We start from the raw sequence: 20,981 nt of genomic DNA, 5'->3' as shown, positions 1-20,981 counted from the left end.
CGAATCGGTTTCCCACCCTTTTGACTGCTCCTGGTGCACCCAGTTTTGTACTAAAGGGCTTGAAGCAATCACTCGTCACTCAATTCAGAACAGTGGATGCGGGTACTGTTGCGTCGGAAACTGCCAAAGTGGCGGAAAATGAACGCCATTAGTATGAGGCGGCATATTCCTCTGTTGAAGCCTTTAGAGAAGAATGGAGGGGAAAAATAATCGGTGCAAAGAAGGTGGTACCTAAGAGCAAGGTTCATTTTTTTAGTTAAGTAAATGAGGAAACTTTGTTTATGACGGTACGAGCATTTTGAACGAGGCGATGGCTTGCGGGTGGCGGTTTCCTGCTTTGCAGTGCTTCTTTAATTTTCGGTCGACAAAATTACCGTTGGAATCACGGGCATCCCCCTGCCAAAGTTAAAGAGAGCTCACTATAGCGTTAAGCATAACATAATATTATTAGTTGCCGACACAGCGCTTAGTGTTATGGCGGAACAAATGTTTTTTTTTAGAATGACGAACAAGTTACTGGCAGACGTGTTTGCCTCAAGTTGTGAAAAACAATACATGTTGGCCTAGAGCCATCCGCCGTATTTTTCTTACGTTTCTTGATCTGTTTTCAATGCTCTTTGTATAACTGCGGGATTGACACCGGCGGACAAGAAGCACCCCTTGCAAGTTCGATGCTGTCGGGCACGTTTCTTCTCCAGTGCTCTCTTTGCAGTCCTAATTATAGTTGCATTAGCTCTTTTCCGCCAGATCATCCAAGTTCATTTATAGACAAAAGAGAAATGTTGCAGGATGAGAGCGGGAGACAAAATAGTGCGTACGAAATGCGCGATAACTCAATGGTCAGGTCTCTCGGCTACTGAAAAAAAAAAAGGGCGTGGTGCACTCCCTGCCGCACAAGTTCCGTTTTTAAGGAGGAGAAATGCAAGGCGCCCATGTGGTGAACAATTTCAGGTAGTGTGCAATGTGAGTGCTCATTAAAGACCCAAGACTGTCGAAACTATCTACAGCCCTTTCCTAAGGTTAGTCGCTTTCAGAAGTTAAACCACATAAACGAAAGCAAGTGCGTGGCGTTAGTAATGCCCCGACAATTCGCACGCAAACCCTATTTTGCTGTTTTAATTGCGATTATTTCAATAGCTCGGCAAGCTACAAATATTGCAAGAGGTTGATGTCAATATTCATTATTTACTCATTTCGCGCTTGGCGACCTCTGAAGATGGGAGGGTGTGTTTTAGGTATTTTTTGAACGGTGAAATTAAATGATTGAAAGCCACCCAGGCTATGTGTAAGGACGATGAGAGGAATGTGAACAATGCTTTCTCACTTCGTTTCGCTGTTCGAATTTGTTCTCGCGCGGTGCAACCAAGAAATTCAAGACAAGGATAAGAATATATTGCGTAAAGTAAACAAATCTACAGCCTTTTTATACGAAATATATAAAAATGAGTACCGGCATTATAAAGTCTTTGCAGTGTGTAAAGGTAGGAAAAAGCACAAGAAAGCATAGATCGGGATATCAAAACATTCTACCTTCACCGAACTGACCATTCGCGATTGAGCCTAAAAGTTGTTTTTAGATATTGATAGCATACCGTGTTCTCCAGATACCACCAAACGAAATACTAAAACACGTGTGTTGAGTTTCTCTTTTTAACATGCTTCCTCAATATTTGTTTTTCAGTATTCAAGGCCCCTCTTTTTTGGTGCAACGTAGTTATAGGACTTTCTGGAACATTCTATATATCACTGGTAAGAGGGCATTGATTTCAACTTCTTTTTTATGGCTTTTCTCGCATATCTGTTCCTCTTCAAGCAAGGCCACATATCCTTTCTCAAAACCTGCCGAGGTGGATAAAGATAATTTTGCAGTGCATGAGACTATTTCCCATAGCTAAAACGTTCTAAAGCACCTGTTTTGTATTCCTGTTTTTATACAGGGTGGACTTCGTGGCGTGGTGTGGACTGACTGCATTCAGTTCCTGTTTGTTTTGGTTGCACCAGCAACGCTTATAACGAACGTTATATATAGACTCACTGTCCAGAAACTCATCAGTTAAACCAATAAGCAACGAGGATGTTCGGCAATACATTGCTGAGTAAGTTCGTTGCTTTATTTGCACTTCGTAGCTATTATATGCGTAAATAAAATAGTCGATTATAACGCACTGAAGGTCCGTATTCCGAGTTTGCGCGTTATCGTAACGGTCGCAATCTCCCTTACCTCGCGTTACCTGATTGTTGTAAACGTGGGAACAGGAAGTGGCGACAAGGAAACTGACATCCGCTTTCGGTACTTCCACCAGTTAGATGACTCAACGTCAAGGAGATAGCGACACTTTCAATTACGAAGGAAAATCGGTATAAGGATCCCGGTCTAAATTAACGCTCAACACTATAGCCAAACGGACGAGTTGTTGGAACATATTGGATGGAGAAACAGCGCGACAGACGAACACACAGCAAAGCAACACAAGACGAGCCCTTTTTTTTTTTTTTTTTTTTTTTTTTGCGGAGCCAAAACGGCTGAGTTATCTAGATGGGGTGAGGACAAATAATAGAGCCCGAAGTAGAAGAAATGAAGTTCAACACTATAGCCAAACGGGCGAGTTGGTGGAACAAATTGGACAGCGCTCGTCTTGTGTTTCTTTGCTGTGTGTTCGTCTGTCGCGCTGTTTTTCCATCAAAATTAATGCCCCTAACTTGCTGAATAGATTAACATAATTCTAAAAGCTTGAGTCAGGCGCTGGAAAATACCAGATTTCGTGTCTTGCACAATGAAATCCGCGAACTACTTAAGGGGTATCACTACGAGAAGGCGCGTACGCACATCTTTACAATTCGTCTTTTGCAACGTTCACTGGTCATAATGGAGTTGGAGTGAAAACGTCAATGTTCACAGATTGCAATGAACATTGCAATAATCGTAAGCGCAATCAAAAAAGCACCTAAATATAAAACCCAGAGTCAAAATACTTCACGCTCTAGATGTAACACTTACTTTCCTTTCCCCAGTTTCACCTTTGACCTCACCAACGACGAAAATGTTTGGTCTTGCTTCTTGGGAGCTATGACTACCGCACTCTATCGGCTCTGCCTGGACCAAATGGTTGCACAGAGACTTCTCGCTTCACGGACGCTGCAGGACGCCCGGAGGTATATATATACAGTATTTAGGCTTTTCCAAGACGAAAGTGCTCTTTTTGAATCCGTTCAGGCACACTAAACCCTTTCAGCTACGATGCGTGCGCTACCTATTGCAATCAGGTGGCCAAATTACGCAGCCACAGAAATATGTGCGCCAATCCATCCAATTTGCAAATGCGTACCAGCCTCGAGCCAGTTCATTTACTTTTTCCCTTACTGAAACCACTCAAAAACAGGCTCATCGATGTGCACTTCTTCCACCTCATCGCTCTCACACACTGGTGTAACGGCGGGCCTTTCATCCCAGCTTGCTCTGTGAACAAATTTGTAAGCACATATACACATATAGCGTCAACAATGCCGTTGCTGGTGCCAGTTGGTTTATCATCGTCGTTTCCAGCGGACGGCTCTTAGCGGCAACGAAGAAAATGACGCGGCACAGGAACAACTATCAAAAGAAAATTCTACGAAATTACAATTGTTTCTCTTAGAAAATATCAGACACTATACAAAGCCACATATACTTATCTGATCAAAGTAAGGACACATAAAAAGACGAAGAAAAATAAGGAGAACAAGGGCAGTCATCATTGGCTAAATGTAATTTTATATACAAATTACGATACAAAGCGTTTGTCGATCAGTCAATTATAAATGAAGTAGGAACGATGAGGCAATCGGCTGAGATGCTTTGAGGACCAGTGGCAGTCCATTTCCGCCGCTTGAACGGCAGGAACTTATAGCACCATTTCAGTGCCTCCCCATTCTTCTATGGTGTGAATGTTACAAGCTGGAGTTCATGTTAGCGGTCTTTCCCAGATGATAACGATTACCTTTGGCGGTTCGTTGCAGAGATTACAGGTAGTGATTTAGCTCTCAGGATAGATTTTGACACACAGAGTTCTATATCGGTATCTACCGGTCTCCAGGTTGCAGGCATGCTGTTTAGTCTTGCGTTCTGCTGGGTACCAGCGCAGGGACATTTCGCTGGCTCGTGTTACTTGTATTGAAGTATCGTATTGTTGTGGACATCCTCAGAATGACTTCTTGTCTCTACCCGGTAGGCCGATTCGCGGGTGGTACTAAGAACGGAAGCGGTGTTTTGAGAGGGAATCAGCTGGATGTGTCCATCAAATTCGGCACTTTGACCGTGCATTACGCGGCTATTTACTGTCAATTGCGCTATTCGGGGCATAATAGTATTATTGTATTTTTGGCGTAGTCAGCATCTGCGGAGGCATTTAAGTGTTTGATATCTGTATAAGGGATGCCTTTACACATTGCGGGAAATTCTGAAGGGCAAATGAGGCCATTGGCTTGATATGTTGGGAAAGGTTGAGGGTCACCGGAGAAGGAGCAGCAGCGAACGCGATGGTTAGATGGCACCTCGAGGCACTGCAGATGAAGTTATGCGATGTTAGCAAGATAGTGAGAGACCGAAAAGCGTGGCGGGATATGGTCCATAGGGTCACGAAGAGTCGGACACGACTGAACTACTGAACTGAACAGATCTGTTTGTTTGGGGACTATTAGATAAGCTGAAAACGTGGTCTAGCATCCCAAAAAGTATATTGCCATGTGTACAAAATGTTTTAGTAAAAATTAGTGCTGTATAGTCCTCTACTGACCTTTTACATCGTTACCGCCATTCTCATGTCCGTTGCAATTTCTAGTTCCTTTTCTTACGTTTCTCTTTGTGCTTTATATTTACTTTCCTACCATTTACAAAAAATATGTACCCCCTTACGTAATTCCCTCGGGCCCTTAAGGAATTAATAAACGAAATGAAATGAAAGCATTGGCAAGTGTGGAATGGAATCCCCTTTTCTTACAAAAGGTAGCTACTTACAATTAAGTGAAACTTTTGCACTTTTGTTTGGGAACTCCCGTTATGCTTCGCTAGACTCCTTTCGAGCAGTCCCAGACCAATGTTGCAAGAGGCTTGAAGGCCAACCGACTACTAGTAATGCCACGCACCTGTCCTTCACCCCGCTGAGATGGATGTGGCCACCGCAGTTTCGTCTGGCGCAGCCAAAATCAAGACTCACGGTATTTTTCTCACATAGAACCCATATTTCAGCTGTGTTAGTTCCCAAGTGCCCAACATTGGGCCGATGTTGGCCTCGTACAGAGAATGCGCGCAGTTTCCTATTTCGTCATGGCCTATGTGCACGCCTACAGGAATTTTAATGGGCAACCTCATTTTATCTTCCAAAGTGTTCCTTTCATTTAGTTTGCAGAGCCTCCAGCCTCTCTCAAAGACACTGGTCAGTTTCAGTGTAGGTTGTGTAACATTCTTAAAATATCTGCAACCGTGCATATGAGAGCCACTCCAGTAAAAACGAACGGTGATCCGTGCGAGGAGTACTATTATATAATTTGTGGTGTTAATTTAACAACGAATGTTTTGTATTTCTGTAGTATTTTTGAAAAGTTATGTTTTTGTATATTTTTGGTTCTCGGTACATAGACAGCACTTTTTTTTGGCAACTACAAAAATATCTCTTAATCAGGAAATGTCTGCTTCACTACACCTTCACAACCACATAATAATTTGTCTATTTTAACCGCAAAAAGTATAATTGTTGTTTTTTGCTCCTTGGATAGAAGATGTCAGGTGATTAGCCCTGTTAAAAATCAGGAAGGTTTACTCCTCCAAAGTACTCACGTGGAATCATACAGGGGGCCAATACGTTTTAGTTCTTTCGAAAATACTCGTGCTAGTATTATGAGTGATAGCCTGCCTAGCCTCCAAAGTAACCGTCGTCTCGTTTATTTTTTGCCCATTTAGCGCTGAGTTACTGTTCGTGATTCCTTCCGCAGGACTGCTGTAACCAGCTCAGTTTTGCTTTTGCTATCGTATGGCATGAGCATTATGATGGGAGTGGCACTGACCATCTGGTTTCGTGGCTGCGATCCAACTCTGCTGGGCGACATCGCGAACATTGACCAAGTGAGTCAATTTCTGGCTTGGCACGTCTCTTATGCAACCCCTATTTTGTGTGTCAACTGTTCACCGATGTACCTGGGTCTTTAAACATGTCTAATCATTGACAGGTAAAGAGTAATTCTGGCCCATCCGCGAGCACCAGGCCCCACAAATATGACTGAAAAGTAATTCCCGCGACTGCGGCAAAGGTATTTCAAAGATTGGTCAACTCAGATTTGATAAGGTTTTGTGGCTATATGACGACGCGACCGCACGGCCACATTCATTTGGTAGCTAAAAGACACCCTTAAAGAATGAACAGTACTGGCTATATTAAAGCCCCAACAGTATGAGCGACGTGACTTTCTTGAAGTCACGTCTTCTGCTTCGCCATATGTGTTTTTTTTTTTCATGTCTTCTTTTATTCGCCGTATAAGACGGGATGGTGCGCGAGATGAAGACGGGAGAGAATGCTACTGATGCAAAAAAGATCCAAGTAGGCGTGTTAGGAAGTTCTGGTTATGAGCCTACAGGAATGATGTGCTTAGGTTAGGAACTCAACAGCGCGGTTGTACGAGTTCATAATCATCATCATGCTTATTGAACCCATAAAAACCCTTTACAGTCTATCAGATCAGGAGGTGGAGGGCGACGTATATGGAACAATACATGCAACACGATGTAAATGATATTGCAGGACAAAACGCATTGCGAGTGGAACCTCATACATTAATTATGCGGCACGAAAAGCGCAGCATCAGTACAAGACAGAGTACAAAAAAGAATGCGATGTGTTGTAAGATCTAGTGAATGCTTTTTGTTGAATTGCTGAAGTCTTTAGGCACAGGTGTTTAGCCTTGGTGATAGAGGTGCAAGTTAGTCATGAGGTAACGTACTACATGACGCGCTGTCCCTTACACAACAATATAACTCATGCGTTCATCGCACCGAAACTTCTAAGCACTAACGTCCACCCTCGAACTGACGGAAATGTAGCCGCTAAATGCCACACGAATCCTTCTTGTAAGATTTTATAGGGGAGTAAGATTGCTTTGTTTGCCTCAATAGGAATCGTTAGATTCCCTTCCCTGCTAATAGCAGGATAGTTGGGGCAATCGGGGCATATATGTTACCACTTATACCATATTTATTCTGTCAATCTTTTTGTTTTTGAAAATCAGGGCAGCTTGAAGTTACTGCAGCCACGAAGTTTGAATTCCCTAAGCATGGCAGCAAACTGTGCGTAAAGAAAATTGCCTGATTCAAATAATAGACACCAAATTAGTCCCTACCTAACTCCCTGCTATAGAAAGGGACGATAAAGTGCAACTGTAGCGGTGCAAAGCACTATCGCTGCACTTCATGAAGAAAGTTTAATATCGCCCAATAGTCTCCTTAGCTAGGCCAGGCACTACCTGGATGACAAAGAGTTATATTCACATATACACTGATGGATCTGTGTCAGCACAGGCATCCGCTGCAGCTGTGGTCATACCAGCTCGGAAAACGACTCTGCATTTCCTTTTTGGACATACCTCTACATCAACCGCTGCCTAACTTGTAGCCATTCGAGAATCTATTCGCTATATATGTGGGGAACCACCTCAAAAATGGTGTATATTCACGGACTCGAAGACTGCATTACAAATTTTGGAAAACTTCTTACGCCACACTGCCTATCAGTCCCTGGCACTAAACATTATGGATCTCATCACATCTGCCCAGCTGCAAGGCCACACGATAATGTTTCAATGGATTCCTGCCCACTGCGGCCTCCATGGGAATGAGCAGGCCGATGTTGAAGCGAAAAGCGCACTCATCAATGGCTTCCAAACAGCTGTGCCTTTTTCAAGAGCGGATACGACGTGTCTTCTAAAGAGATATATGAATATTGCTACAGCAGCTTACTGGGCTCAACCAGACGCCCGACACATCCGTCTAAGAAGGCTTGATGGAACATTTAAATTTTATGTTCCGCGTGATATTCCGCGTCATCAGACATGCTTGATACATCGACTTCGTTTAAACGTGGCTTTCACGCGCAAATACTTACAATTAATTGGACAGCTGGACTCACCGGAATGTTTAACTTGTGGCATCCCAGAGACTGTGGACCATGTATTATTGGTGTGCCCAGAGTATGCGAACGAAAGAAATGTGCTAGCTGCTTCCTTGAAGCGTTTAGACAAGAGGCCTCTGTCGGAGGAACTGCTGCTGGGCGCTTGGCAGGACAAGGGGAAGGGAGTCCAGGCAGTGCGCGCTCTTTGCCGTTATTTGAGCGCCAGCGGACTTGATTCACGTTTGTAAAGCAAGCTGCTGTGTCTGTATATATATTTCATATGCCTTCTCCCACATCGTCACCCATCATGACCTTCTTTCTTCTCTCCTTCCCCTTCCCCAGTGCAGAGTAGCAGGCCAGATTTGAATTATTCGGGCCAACCTCTCTGCCTTTTCCTTTCAATAAATCCATCTATCTATCTAAATTCTGTAGGTAGGCTCTAAGTACATCGAGCAATATGATATGAGAAGCCTGGATGCGAAAAATATTCGCTTAACCGCTGTTTGTTCATCAACGGATTGCTACGACGCAGGATTGTCACAAAGCACCGACATACTCAAAGAAGCTGCGCACGTGGAACAACTCGAACAATAAGCACTTAGCAGAATAAAATGAAACAACTTCAAAACTCTCTACTACCGCTAGTATATGCCCCTGCTTTTCTACTGAGAGTTGCCGTGCTTTCGACTTGACTGCTGTATTTTTACTATATGTTGGTTTATACTCAGTCCAAATAAATATTTTTTCACATGTTATTGTAAAGGTCCTGTTTCATGACCCTCCAGCTATGGCCGTCGCATAGTGCAGTATTTTAAAATAGAAAAGCGCAATCTGTGCGAAGCTTTCAAAGGGGAGAGAGAGAGAAAAAGAAAAAGCGAATACACTCTCACTCAGCTTATCATAACATCTAAGCTTAACAGTAATGTAAACCCAAATATGACCTCTGAGTCGGTCATTCACTATGGTGTGTAAATTTTGGGCGCCCATTTCAATTATTTAGGTATAATATGAATCTAGAGATAGCCTTTTGAACACTGGCAATAGCACATGGTGGCAGAAAGTTAAGTGGGCGGATGAGATTAAGAAGTTCGCAGGGGTCAAATGGATGCAGCTAGCACAGAACCGGGTTAAGTGGAGAAATATGGGAGAGGCCTTTGCCCTGCAGTGGGTATATTCGGGCTGATGATGATGATGATGATGATATGTTATGGGCTGCCTGCGCAATTGAGATCCATGCTATGGCGCCACTGCTCAGTGTCTGTAATAACGCCCAGCGTGCACAATAATATCTGCTGAATAAATTCCGTACATGGCTGTTGAGTAGAATAAGTGTACATATTTCGAAATACAAATCAGCTATACCCCACCTCAGAAAATACACTTGCCTACTTTGGTACGGTCCCCCGTGAAGCGCGCTTCCAGCCATGGTGTTAGTGCGGAGACATCAATGCAGTAAAGAACTGATGACTGTGTACCTATTTACCGCTGTCAATTTCCGACTGGATTCTACTTTTAAGACGTTTTATCGGGATTTTATCTGAAAGATAGCACTTGCAGGTACATACATCATCGTCAGTGGCTGTTTACATCGATATAGAGCTATGACGTGTTAATTAGAAGGCTGCTTTACTACCAATTTTATATAATTAGTTATTCAACTATTGTTATTAAGCTCTGAACTTGTAGGTGGCTTCCATGGCGTTATAATTGATAACCATATCAGTTTTTATATATCTGAAAAGTCATTCTCTTCATGAATACAGTGCGAAAGTCGGGGCATTACTTGCACGAATGTACGTACACAATCGGCAGGCCGCTGACAATACGTGCCATGCCTACCAGCACATGCTTTGTAGCGGCGCACGCTATGCAGCACGTGTAACGTGCTCGCCTGATCATCGACCCCGCCTGAATGCTTCGGTAAGAGACCCCGGGATAGGCGCATCGTTTTGTAACGTACAGTCGTAGACGTGCCTATGTTCTGTGCTGTCGCTCGTATTGCTTTTGCCAGAATGCTGAACCTGAATCCTCGCGCTGTAGCGTCTAGAAGTAGGGCATTTTCGAGAATCTAAAAATTGATGCAACCCCGCCGGGGTGGCGCAGTGGTTACGGCGCTCGACTACTGTTCCCTAGGATGCGGGATCGAATCCCGGCCTCGGCGGCAGCTTTTCGATGGAGGCGAAAAGCAAGGCGCCCGTGTGCTGTGCGATGTCAGTGCACGTTAAAGAACCCCGGGTGGTGGAAATTTCCTGAGTCCTCCACTTCGGCGTCTCTCATAGCCTGAGTTGCTTTGGGACGTTAAACCTCGCAAACCAAACCAAACCAAACCAACAATTGATGCAAGTATTAATTACGGCGTCCTTCAATCACCTCAAAAATCTAATCGATTAAAAATTAAATGTTAAAAAATTATTTAGTTCTAAACAGTAACCAGCCTACAAGTTATTATTTCTTCCTTTCGTACTGCTGCACAACGCTTAATGCCACGTTATGCTTTTTCCATACTTGCGTTTTTTTTTTCGCCTCAGTGAGCTAAATGAAAATACAAAAAGTCAGCTATTCAGTGCATTTGCATTTCATGACCCGCTTTATCAGCTCATTGCTCTACCATTACGTTTCGCATGATTCCTGCAATGTTTCATGAAACGCTGGTAATGAACTTACTAATAGATATGAAAAAGCAGGTAAATACTTGCCTCCATAAAGATCAATGCCACGTGATGCCACTATATAGGGTAAGCTAGGCACAGTACTGCACAATGGTTGCTTAATTTAAAAAAGATTTAGGAGAGTTTTGTTAATAGGCTAAGAATGCAGCCAAGGATGTCATCTTGTGTCTTCTGGCTTCAAACATATACTGAATCTTTCAGCTAGGTCTTTCTGCAATTTTCAAGCAAAGTATGTTTGAATTGGGTGCCGTTGTATAGGGAAAGCTAGGCACAGTAGAGCACAATGCTTGCGTATTATTAATGGGAGTTCAGAAAGTTTTGTTAATAGCCTAACTCTGCAGCCAAGAATGTCATCTTCTAACTTCCAGTTTAAAACAAACTCTTTCAGCTAAGACTTTCTGCCATTTTCAAAGTATTTTTTAATCGGAAAATGTATTTCGTAATGATATGGTTACAAAACATATTTTCCAATAAAATTTTTGTTCTCTTAATCAATAGCGAAGAAATAATATAGAGTTAGCAGACGTTGAGCGGCGTTTATCGATTGGCTTTTTGTCCTTTATGTGTACAGATTTCTAGGCAGTGGGGGCTTGGGTTTGAGGCTGACAAATGGAGTGTGACGTTGCAAGAGCTCTCAGTGGTTACATGGTGTGAAACAGACTGAAATTAAATATACGCTGTTGCACGAACTCATCGATTGTTCGAACCTTTGCATTAACTTGTAAAGCTACGACCGTTTGATGCGTGGAGGTCATGTTATGGTCCTCTCGGCTGACTCCATCAAGGCTGTCGTGTTCAAGCTGCTCTTAAAGATGATGAAACTAGGCTTCATACAAAATAAGGGACTGCAGAATCTCTATCACGAAGCGACATGCAACAGACGAGCCAGCGCCGCCCGTTCTCGGAACAATTCATGTGAATCAAAATAAAGTTTAATTAACTTGCTTTTTTTTGCGTGGGAAACGAATGTTGCCGCCCATCTTGACTTGTTATTCGCGAAGCATAGACTTTTTACGCTCGAAGTTTCTTGCAGTGGGATACAAAATAAAAGGACACGAATTGGATGTGCATCACCTTTACGGCATGCCCAGCGTTTACCGACCGACGCGTATGTAGTTTTCCTAAAGGCTAACTGAAAACAGTTGGATGGATGCTATTTAGAAGTAGCATCCAAGCTTGATTACAGGACAGCCTCAGGAGTTCGCAGATTTAGGTAAATGCGTGTTTTCAGCCGCGATGTTATCAGCATATTGCAAAAAAACTAGTTTCGGGAACGTCACGATGCAGCCATAAAAGGGAGATGAAGGCAATATGAAATAACATTTGTCGCAGTACAGATCCCTCGGAATACCGCCGAGAGAAACAAATCATCTGATTGCTTCAATCTTGAGGCGTGTTGTAAATTTTCTGTCATTCGAAAATGATTCATAAAGCTGCGCACTGTCGCGGGAGACGAAGGATGTCTATGGAGTTCAGAAATGTAGCGCGAATGGTGTTGCAGTTCTAACATCAATTATTAAAACATTTTTGTGGCTGTAGGGGCTTTTCCTGTCTAAACGGTGCGATTAAACATTTTCTCGAAAGGAGACGAAATTGCGAGCGGAAGCGTTTTCGTGTTCCGAGGTTTAGCAAAACACGACCGAGACTCAACCTTCGATTTGCTACACCCTAATTCAGCATGGGGATGACGTTCGTTGTGCTTTGTTCTTCCCGAAATGGGGTCACAACTACGCACAGCCGGCGGGGTAGGCGAGCTCCCGTACCAACTGCACGCAGGCGTTACTCGTACGCGACACGTGTCCCCAACCCGTGGCGCAATGTCGCAGCCACGGCAGGTCCGGACGAAATAAGCAACGCACTGGGCACGCTAGGTAACAATGTATTACCCTAACGCAAGGCAACAACACACACTACGGAAGAATATTCTATCCGATAACATAAGAGTTCGGGTGGCTCACCGGGTCATCGTAGTCGTCGGCTGGTACTGGTAGGGAAAGTCAGGGTTATCCGCCCAGGGTCTCCGGGTGCAGGCGAGCCAAGAGAGGCTTTTCCTTCCCGGGCACCGCGGTTTTATCTCTCTCGGTATTGCATACCGAGAAGTAATCGGTTGCTTCTTGGGACCAGACGAGAGAAGCAATTCATTCCTCCCCGCGTTTGGAATGTTACCCTTTCCTTGGTTACCAGCGTGATGCTGTGGTGTCACAGCATTGTATGAGGAGCTAGGGAAAGGCTAAAAGCTTTACCGCCACCCTCTTCTGGCGAGCGCGCGTCATCTCGTGACTCGGCCGCGCTCATCGCTGGTTAGAAAGGACAGTGGGATAACGTGTGTCCCCGCACCACTAGAAGAATATTGTTCGGGAAATATATTGTTCAGCGCTTCAATTCTCCCGCAAATTGTGGTAGAGTCGAAAGCTTTAGGTCAACAAGTTGTTGCAAACTCTTATTGAGATTTTACCAGTACCTGATGAATTTCTTTATCAGAAACCAAAGTGTAAGCGTAATTAATTTATGATTCTTTACTTTAGTCATATACGATGCTAAACTGTGGTGCTAATCCCACTCCTGGTTGATCCATTTAATTGGTCTTTAATCCCAAAGTTTCCAGTACACTGTTAAAAATCTCCTGATTATATTGAGAATATTGTAAATCTAATTGGTCCCTATAAAGCGCAATTGTTATGTTCTGTTTTTCCTCCTATGTTTAATGGCATACACCTATTTTGCCACTGTCGGGTGACCGAAGAAGCATTCAAACTCATAAATATGCAAATCACTACGATATGGCTCACTCATAACGGAGAACGCTACTTGCACTCGAAATGTAGAGGCTCTTTTGTACCAACCAAAATGTTCTATGGAGTACGCACCAGTCATAATGGTCGCCATTTTAAGGTGCATGTAGCACAGCGAAAGACTGCGGGTATATCTAAGCGGCTCATTTTTACCTTTAGGGCTTGCACCGCTAAAGCTGAGTGTTGGACTGCAACAGTACAAAATCGAGCCCTTCACATTCCCGTCTACACCGTCAACGCTGGCTTTGCGGGAGAATATAGCTCATGAACACTTCACGCTTGCAGCTAACTGGCCATTTTTGAGCACTTATAATTTATATAACCTAAAAAGGCATATTGAAATGATTCTGATATCCTCTATATTATAAAACATAATAAGCAAAACTAAAAGTGAATGTTAAATATAGATTATATAAAAAACTACAGAACTTTGTCAAAAATACGACAAAATATCTTGTAGTTCTGTCGTAACCATCAGATGTTTCTGTAGTTCTGTAGTACTTTTCTGTAGTTCTGTAGTTTTTCTGTAGTATATTTCTGTTGTCTGTAGTTCTGTACCACTTTTCTGTTGCAACTTCAGAAATTTCAGATGTTACTACAGAATGTTCTGTTGTCACAACAGGTTTCCCGTCAAAACCCGCACAGAAATTCTGCCGTAACATCAGAAAATTTTCTGTAGTTTTTTCCGACTGGGATATGTCATATTATTGAAAACATCAAACAGTATTTATACCTTTCTTGAACCTCAGCCGCCTGTACATAATACGAACCAAAAGAAAACTCAAGCTTGCGCACTTTTTAACTACCACTTGAACTAAGATAGCATTGCGATAATTGCATACAAATAAATTTATTCTCAGCTTATGTGACCTGGCGACTACTTCCTTGCAGTTGAATTCTTATGAAACACTCGATACGTAGTTGAACAATATGTTTTCAAGGCAGTATTATAGGAAATCGGTATAGAACATAGCCTCAGGAATGTAAATGTTATTGCAAAAAAGCATCTTTGCCACTTCGATACAAACTTCAAGATCAAGATCTAAATAATACGTTTGTCATTTTTCGTGCAATTATATTCAGCTCAATTTAGAAAAGAAATATATTTAACCTAGATTTTGGATCTGGATTACGTTATTGGCGCGCGCTCATACTGTTTAATATCTTCATCGCGTTTTTCTGGACACTCCCTCCACTATGGTGAGAGAGCTCTTCAGTGTGCCAGTTGAGGATAATGGTAATAATATGTAGTTTGGACGTTGCGGGTGTTGTGGAGATTTACGAAAACAGATTTGTGCTTAGGGGGATAATTTTAAAAAAAGTTAAAAATGAAATACTATGTATCCGATAATTTTGAACGAACGAAAGCATTTTACTGCGTTTAGGTAATTTTATCTTTCTGGTAGTAAGAATTGTCAAGAACCTTTCGCATATTGTTTACTGTGTTGCCGTTACAGTATTACCCACATACGCCCACCACCAGGGCGCTAGCTGTGATTGTTACCGACTCTGCAGGCATGGAAGCTCGCACCATCTGGTGATTTCAAGGCAACTTGCTTTATGTTCGGAACAATAAGCGCATACTTGCTCGCTACGGGCGGACTCAATGTACTCCGGCAAAGGTAACGCTAGCATGGTACACTGATATGCAAAGCGTGTGTATTAAAATCGATCAATGAAGTTTCATTCAATAAATGGTATATTTATAATCATTCAATATAAATCCTAACTGGGGCGTGTATTTATTCCCACAATTCTTTGGAGATACCTGGGCACCGCCTAAAAGCTGAGGCGCTAGCGCGCGTGCTTTTCCAACACAATAGGCGACTTTTCGCGCTATGCCAGATCACGGCAGCAGCTGCCAATGGATGCAAAAATATGCATACTCTATCTCGTAAAAATAGCTTGGATTTTACCTTCCCTAAATTAATTGAGACGTGTGAAAGCACTGTTGGAAATGATTTCACATGGAGATTTGCAGTCGAGAGATTGGCAGTATTTGTGTCCCTTTTCAGTGGACTGCTACACTTATAAATAATAGCATACGATTGGTAGGACATAGGTCGTCGGCTTGATTTCCTATCGCAAACTAGCCTCCAACTTGACTAGCAGTTGAATGCTATATACAGGAAGCAAAAAAAAAAAAAGAGCGCTTACGTCACAGAACATGAAATTCCGCGCATTGTTTTTTCAAGCTTTGGAAACGTTCGTACGTTTTTTAAGGCCACAGAGACCCACAACGACGGAACGAGCTTTATAAATATCACGCATTGTGGTATTATTTATTTTGTCTATTTTTATTTCAACTCAATAGCCAGTTCATGAGAGAGTACCCCGCTCTATCAATCGCAGCGTGTATTCACGAGTAGGGCACATGTTCTATACTACACAATGACCTTCCTATCTCGTGCATTGGGAAATGATATAAAACATCTGTGTCAATCATACTTGTTTTTGCTACAGATTTTACCATATTACATTAAAACGTACCTCGTACACATACCTGGATTCACGGGGCTCTTTCTCGCCGGTGTCGTCAGCGCTGCTACAAGGTACACATTTCTCATATATTCATTGGTAGGCTGTTTACTCGCATAATAAGCCGTAAAGAGTTTCTTCATCAATTCTGATCTCGATCTGTTCATGCTGTGCGTTTCTTTATTGGTTCAAAGATTTCTCTTCGCAGTCCCGTCAGCAGGCTATGGCTTATTCTGAATGAGCTAAGCGTCTTTACGGCCATCAGTAAAAACCTCTAGGAGTGACGCAATTCATCCCGCTCCAATCAAACTATTCTGCATACTTTTGGAGTTTCGTGATCTCTCGACAACGAATATTTATTCAGCAGTAAAGTCTATTAGGTGAAGAACAGAAAAAGCCTCAGTAACTGCTCCAAAGGACTAGTAACTAAAAGAAGACACAAGGCCGTCTACCAATACTTGTTGCTTTCATTGTGTGGGCAGAGAGTATGTGATGTAAATTGTTGAGGTTCAAGCTATAATATTTAAAAAACTCTAAGGACAATTAAGATGCTCTCTAATATACAAATGTTAAGCCTGGCTATTTGAGCGTTTTTTTAATATACTGAGGCAAAGAATTTGAGATGCTTGTATGCATGTATTGTGGAGATGATGATGATGTCCTGAGACAAAATGGCACATACCCACGGCGGGGGATTGGCCAGGGTGCATTGCAGTTTGTAAATAATTATGTTCAAGGACTGGAGTATTCAGATAAATGTGGATCTTTATCTAGAATTTGGAGAAAATAAAAAAGAAAAGAAGAGTTGAAATCGTACTTCGCATAGGAATCTACCTGTTGAAATTATGTAATCATGAATGAAATCGCAAACTGGTTTTAAGGCATATCCCTCACAAAGTAGTCTTTATCTTTCTCAGCAACAATTACAGTTTCTCAGAAGAGAAGGAACAGCCACGAGCGCGCGAAACACAGTTCGTGGCTCTTTTTTTTTCTTTCAATAAATTATCTCACTCATGACTATGTCGTCGTTCGTGGCTTTCTTTAGCCTGGTTAAACAGACAACAACTTCTACGCAGCCAAGGAACTTTTTATTTGTGTCCCGAGCCAAAGCAAATGTTTCAGAAGAAAAAAATGAAGAGCCACGAGCGTGCGGCGTCGAGTTCGTTTGATCACGGATATTCTCCCATAAAATTCAGACCAGACAACAAGTCATATGGAGACAGCTACAGACAGGGACCTTTCCTAACCAAAACTACATACCAATTCATAAATAAGGATATGAATCTTTTCTGCCACTTTTGCGCGGAGAAATACAACTTCGAGAATATGATCTGGGCTTGCAACGCCCGTAAGCCTCCCTCGGAACTCTTACCTGATCCCTCTAAAAAGCTGGGGACCAGTTAAGGTCCAGCGATGACCCTGAAATTCCATGCAAGGCCGTCAAATGGGCCGGCGTTGCTAAAGGTCTCGCCGGCTTGCAGAATGCTAGCTCACTTCCCACTGTGAATAACGTTTTATCAGCCTCAGCCTTTTTTGAGTAATTAACTTTGGCTCGTGACTCTTCGTGGCTCGTGACTCCCTTTCGCTCGGTTACATCGAGGACATAGGCGACGCGGCTCAACCGCCAAACGGGCACATACAAGCTTCGCTCTAAAAACTTATTTCGAGGCAAGTTAAGCATACGCTGTTCGCTCCGTGGGAGTGTTAAAGCCCATCGTCAAAGTACGCTTGATGTTTCAGATTGATGCGCGTGTATTGCGGCCAGATAATTTAACACGTATCTAAAAAAAACACAATCCTACCAATGTATTGTGTCAATATTCAAACAGTTATTACTGACTTACACACAGCACTCTGTGTAGAGAGACTCAGTACACATTCATTTCCTCTTCAGATAACTTTCAATTTCAGTTCGATAGACCGCATCAAGTAAGCTCAATTCTGACTCCATCGGCACTCAGTAACGAGCTAAAATTAGAAAAGACATCTATATAATTGCCGTAAGCGGAACCTGAATAAGAAGCCTCAATACCAGTAAGGTTTTAAACAAAATGGTTCTAGTAAGCGTATTGAATTAAACATCAATTCAAATTCCTAAACTATTTTATTTACGGCGTGCAAGTTCTTCTTATTGACTCTGTCTTACGTTTCGCCCTGGTGGTCTTAGGGACAGTCTCAGCACAAAATAATGCGCTCCTCCACCGAGGAGAAAAGATAAAACATTGTTATTTAAAAAGGCAGCACTAACATTGAATGCGTTCAGCCCTCGCTTGGTTACTACAGCGACATTGCAAGGTACCAGTGACCCCAACTGTTCAAAAGACGCAGACTTCTACGGCCGCTTAGGACGAACTGACGTCATAGCTGGACCGCCGCCCCGCACAGCTCCGCCAGAACAGTCAGCATCTTGCTTAAGAAAGCGCCCCATGGAGGACGTGTGAATGCAAGACCTGGAGACCTATTCTCGACAATGCGCCATTTTGTTCATATTGGGACGTACGCGTGACGTGTGCTCTAGAAACAAAGACACTGAGGGGCATTCCGCGACGCGGAGGTCTCCAGCTCCATTATGATGCGAGTCAGCTTTGTTGCGGCGATGGTGTCATCGTGCAAAATATGGCATGCCTGTTGCCGTACATTCCGCAGCAGCTACGGAAACAGCGGCCTAGTGAGTTTATAAGACCCTTGGATCGTCTACCGATGAAGACATGAGCAGCACCGGGACTTTCGAAGTGGCTTGGTGCCGAATGAATGCGGAAAATTACGCACAAAATAAAGTTTATCCTATTTCAACCAGTTAACAAAGTTGCAAGCTGATAATGGGCTTTTGCCGTGCGAGGCGGACTTATTGTTGTCCGATGGCGGAACGGATCACTACCACATGTGCGAAACTAACTGGGCCGTGACTCCTTTTCCCAAACATTTCACCCCAGGAGAGCCGAGCACCAGGCCGGGGGATAGCTTGTACCCATTGAAAAACCAGGGGGTATCTGACGGCACCAGGGATCGAACCCGACACCTCGAGGCGGTTGCTCTACCACAAGGCCACCGCTATAATTGAATACAGAACAGAACATATTAATCAGGTGTCTATCTAAACATTTTTAGGCGTCTGGTTTAACTAAGATTTATCCTGGACTCGATATTAAGCACATTTAACAAATCTCTCCCGCACTGTAGGTTGTATGTTAATGAACACATACTATAATTAAATAAAGAATGTTGCGCAATGCTCGAGCATGTCTCTTGAAGCCAAGAATCTCAGATATGGTCGTGCACAATGTGTTTTCAGATACAACTAAGCGCCACCAATAATTAGCACAAAGAAAAAAATGACTAAACTTCAGGGAACTACTACTAATAAAAATGTTTTTCTATTTACTTTTATTTTGTCAGGGCGTCAATGAATTTTACAAAAAAATGAGGAAATCAATAACATCGCACCCGTTTCTTTGATATTTAATGCTGTCGGAATCCGGCGATGAATGAAGAACTATAGTAGGAAAAGATAACAAGCACAAGGAATAATAAAAATTTTAAAAAGAAGAGATTCGAGCCTGGTGTAGTCCACAGAACAATATTCTGTAGGTAGCAATCAGGACAGCAAAAGTAACCTGGCAAATGTACTGCTGGGACAGAAGCATTGCAGCCAGACTACTCTAGTGTCACACTCTCGCTACTCACGCAGTTGATGATCAGTTGAGAGCGCATATTGGGAGTCTAGCACCTTAAGAAATGGCAGCCAAGCCTTCACCACAGCATTAACGCCTTGAAACATTGCTGATTTGGGCAACGGCCAGAACACTTAAAGTCAAATGTTTAAGGCTTGTTGTTATTCCTCGCTGCCTCTCGCCGGGAAGTTCGTTGTCCAGCCACCGCGCCATATCAATCCTCAGGATGTCGCCCTCAATACCCACGCAGAAATAGAATTCGGAAATATTGATACGCTCACTGGAGTGCCCCATCTTGAGCTGCTCGACAGCTTGAGCTGGCCAAGCTACTGTAGCCAAAGTGGAGCAAGCCGACCGCCATTGCAACGCCTCGTAACAACCGCACGGATGGATGATGTTTCTGAGATAGGAGCGTCTGTAACGGGTAGACAGCTAGTGCCCTAGTGCAACTGTAAATTTGCGTCTTCATTACTAAAAATCTGAACAACTTCAAACTGCAAAGAAGCCTTATAACATCGTTTATGACCGTTCTACAATTACTACAAGGTGTCTCAAATTACTCCACCACGCAGACCAAATTCTAGCAATCTGCGGTGAGCTAACAGTCGCATATACATTCCGAATTCGCCATGTTCTTTTCAAATTCACTTCAATGTGTTCCCAAACGTGGCGCCCGAATTTTGTCATTTCGGTAATGGCAGCACATCTTCTACGTCATGAAACATCATTTTGACATCAGCGTATGATGCTTATGTATGACGCATTTCCCTGTACACAGATTCAGTCAATCTGATTTCGGGAAGCGCGCCACCACAGTAAGCAGTTCATTTCATCCAGTTCGTAATACAAGCTCAAGTACTTACCTCTCGACCATATATACTACCTTTCTCGCTCCACAATTATATCTGCAATGCAGACAGCACGAATACCTCTGCAAAACTCCGTTTTCAAGATCATGTCGTTTTTACGTCACAACAAAAAGCAATTTCGACAGATCACAATTTTCTGCCACAAATTAGAAACATGTGAATATTCTGCGAACCAATCATGGAAACTTTATGGTATCGAATGGCGGCATGTGTGTCGATAATGCGGCAACCTTTAACAGTAAGAGAGCGAGAACGGGGCCTAGTTGGTTACACACGCTGCTTTCGATGCGCTAATTTTTTTTACAAAACGGACCACATTCTACTTTGAAAAGATGAGACACACACTTTCTAAAGCGCATTAAAACGGGCT

General features: G+C 42.9%; 1 protein-coding gene across 1 annotated transcript in view; it reads left to right on the top strand.

The window, feature by feature from the left end:
* The first annotated feature begins 3,088 nt into the window (after window positions 1-3,088).
* The window catches only part of LOC146208962 (sodium-coupled monocarboxylate transporter 1-like), a 32,328-nt gene continuing 14,435 nt past the window's right edge, over window positions 3,089-20,981 (top strand). The window contains exons 1-3 of the mRNA XM_084579598.1: window positions 3,089-3,153; window positions 5,968-6,097; window positions 16,057-16,145. Of these exons, the coding sequence (XP_084435724.1) occupies window positions 3,104-3,153; window positions 5,968-6,097; window positions 16,057-16,145 (269 nt within the window). The 5' untranslated portion in view covers window positions 3,089-3,103. The remainder of the gene's footprint in view (window positions 3,154-5,967; window positions 6,098-16,056; window positions 16,146-20,981) is intronic.

The sequence above is a fragment of the Amblyomma maculatum genome, chromosome 1 (genome assembly GCF_055883805.1).
Source record: "Amblyomma maculatum isolate TAMU_Amacu chromosome 1, ASM5588380v1, whole genome shotgun sequence".
Taxonomy (NCBI): domain Eukaryota; kingdom Metazoa; phylum Arthropoda; class Arachnida; order Ixodida; family Ixodidae; genus Amblyomma; species Amblyomma maculatum.
This window is presented reverse-complemented; position numbering and strand designations above follow the sequence as displayed.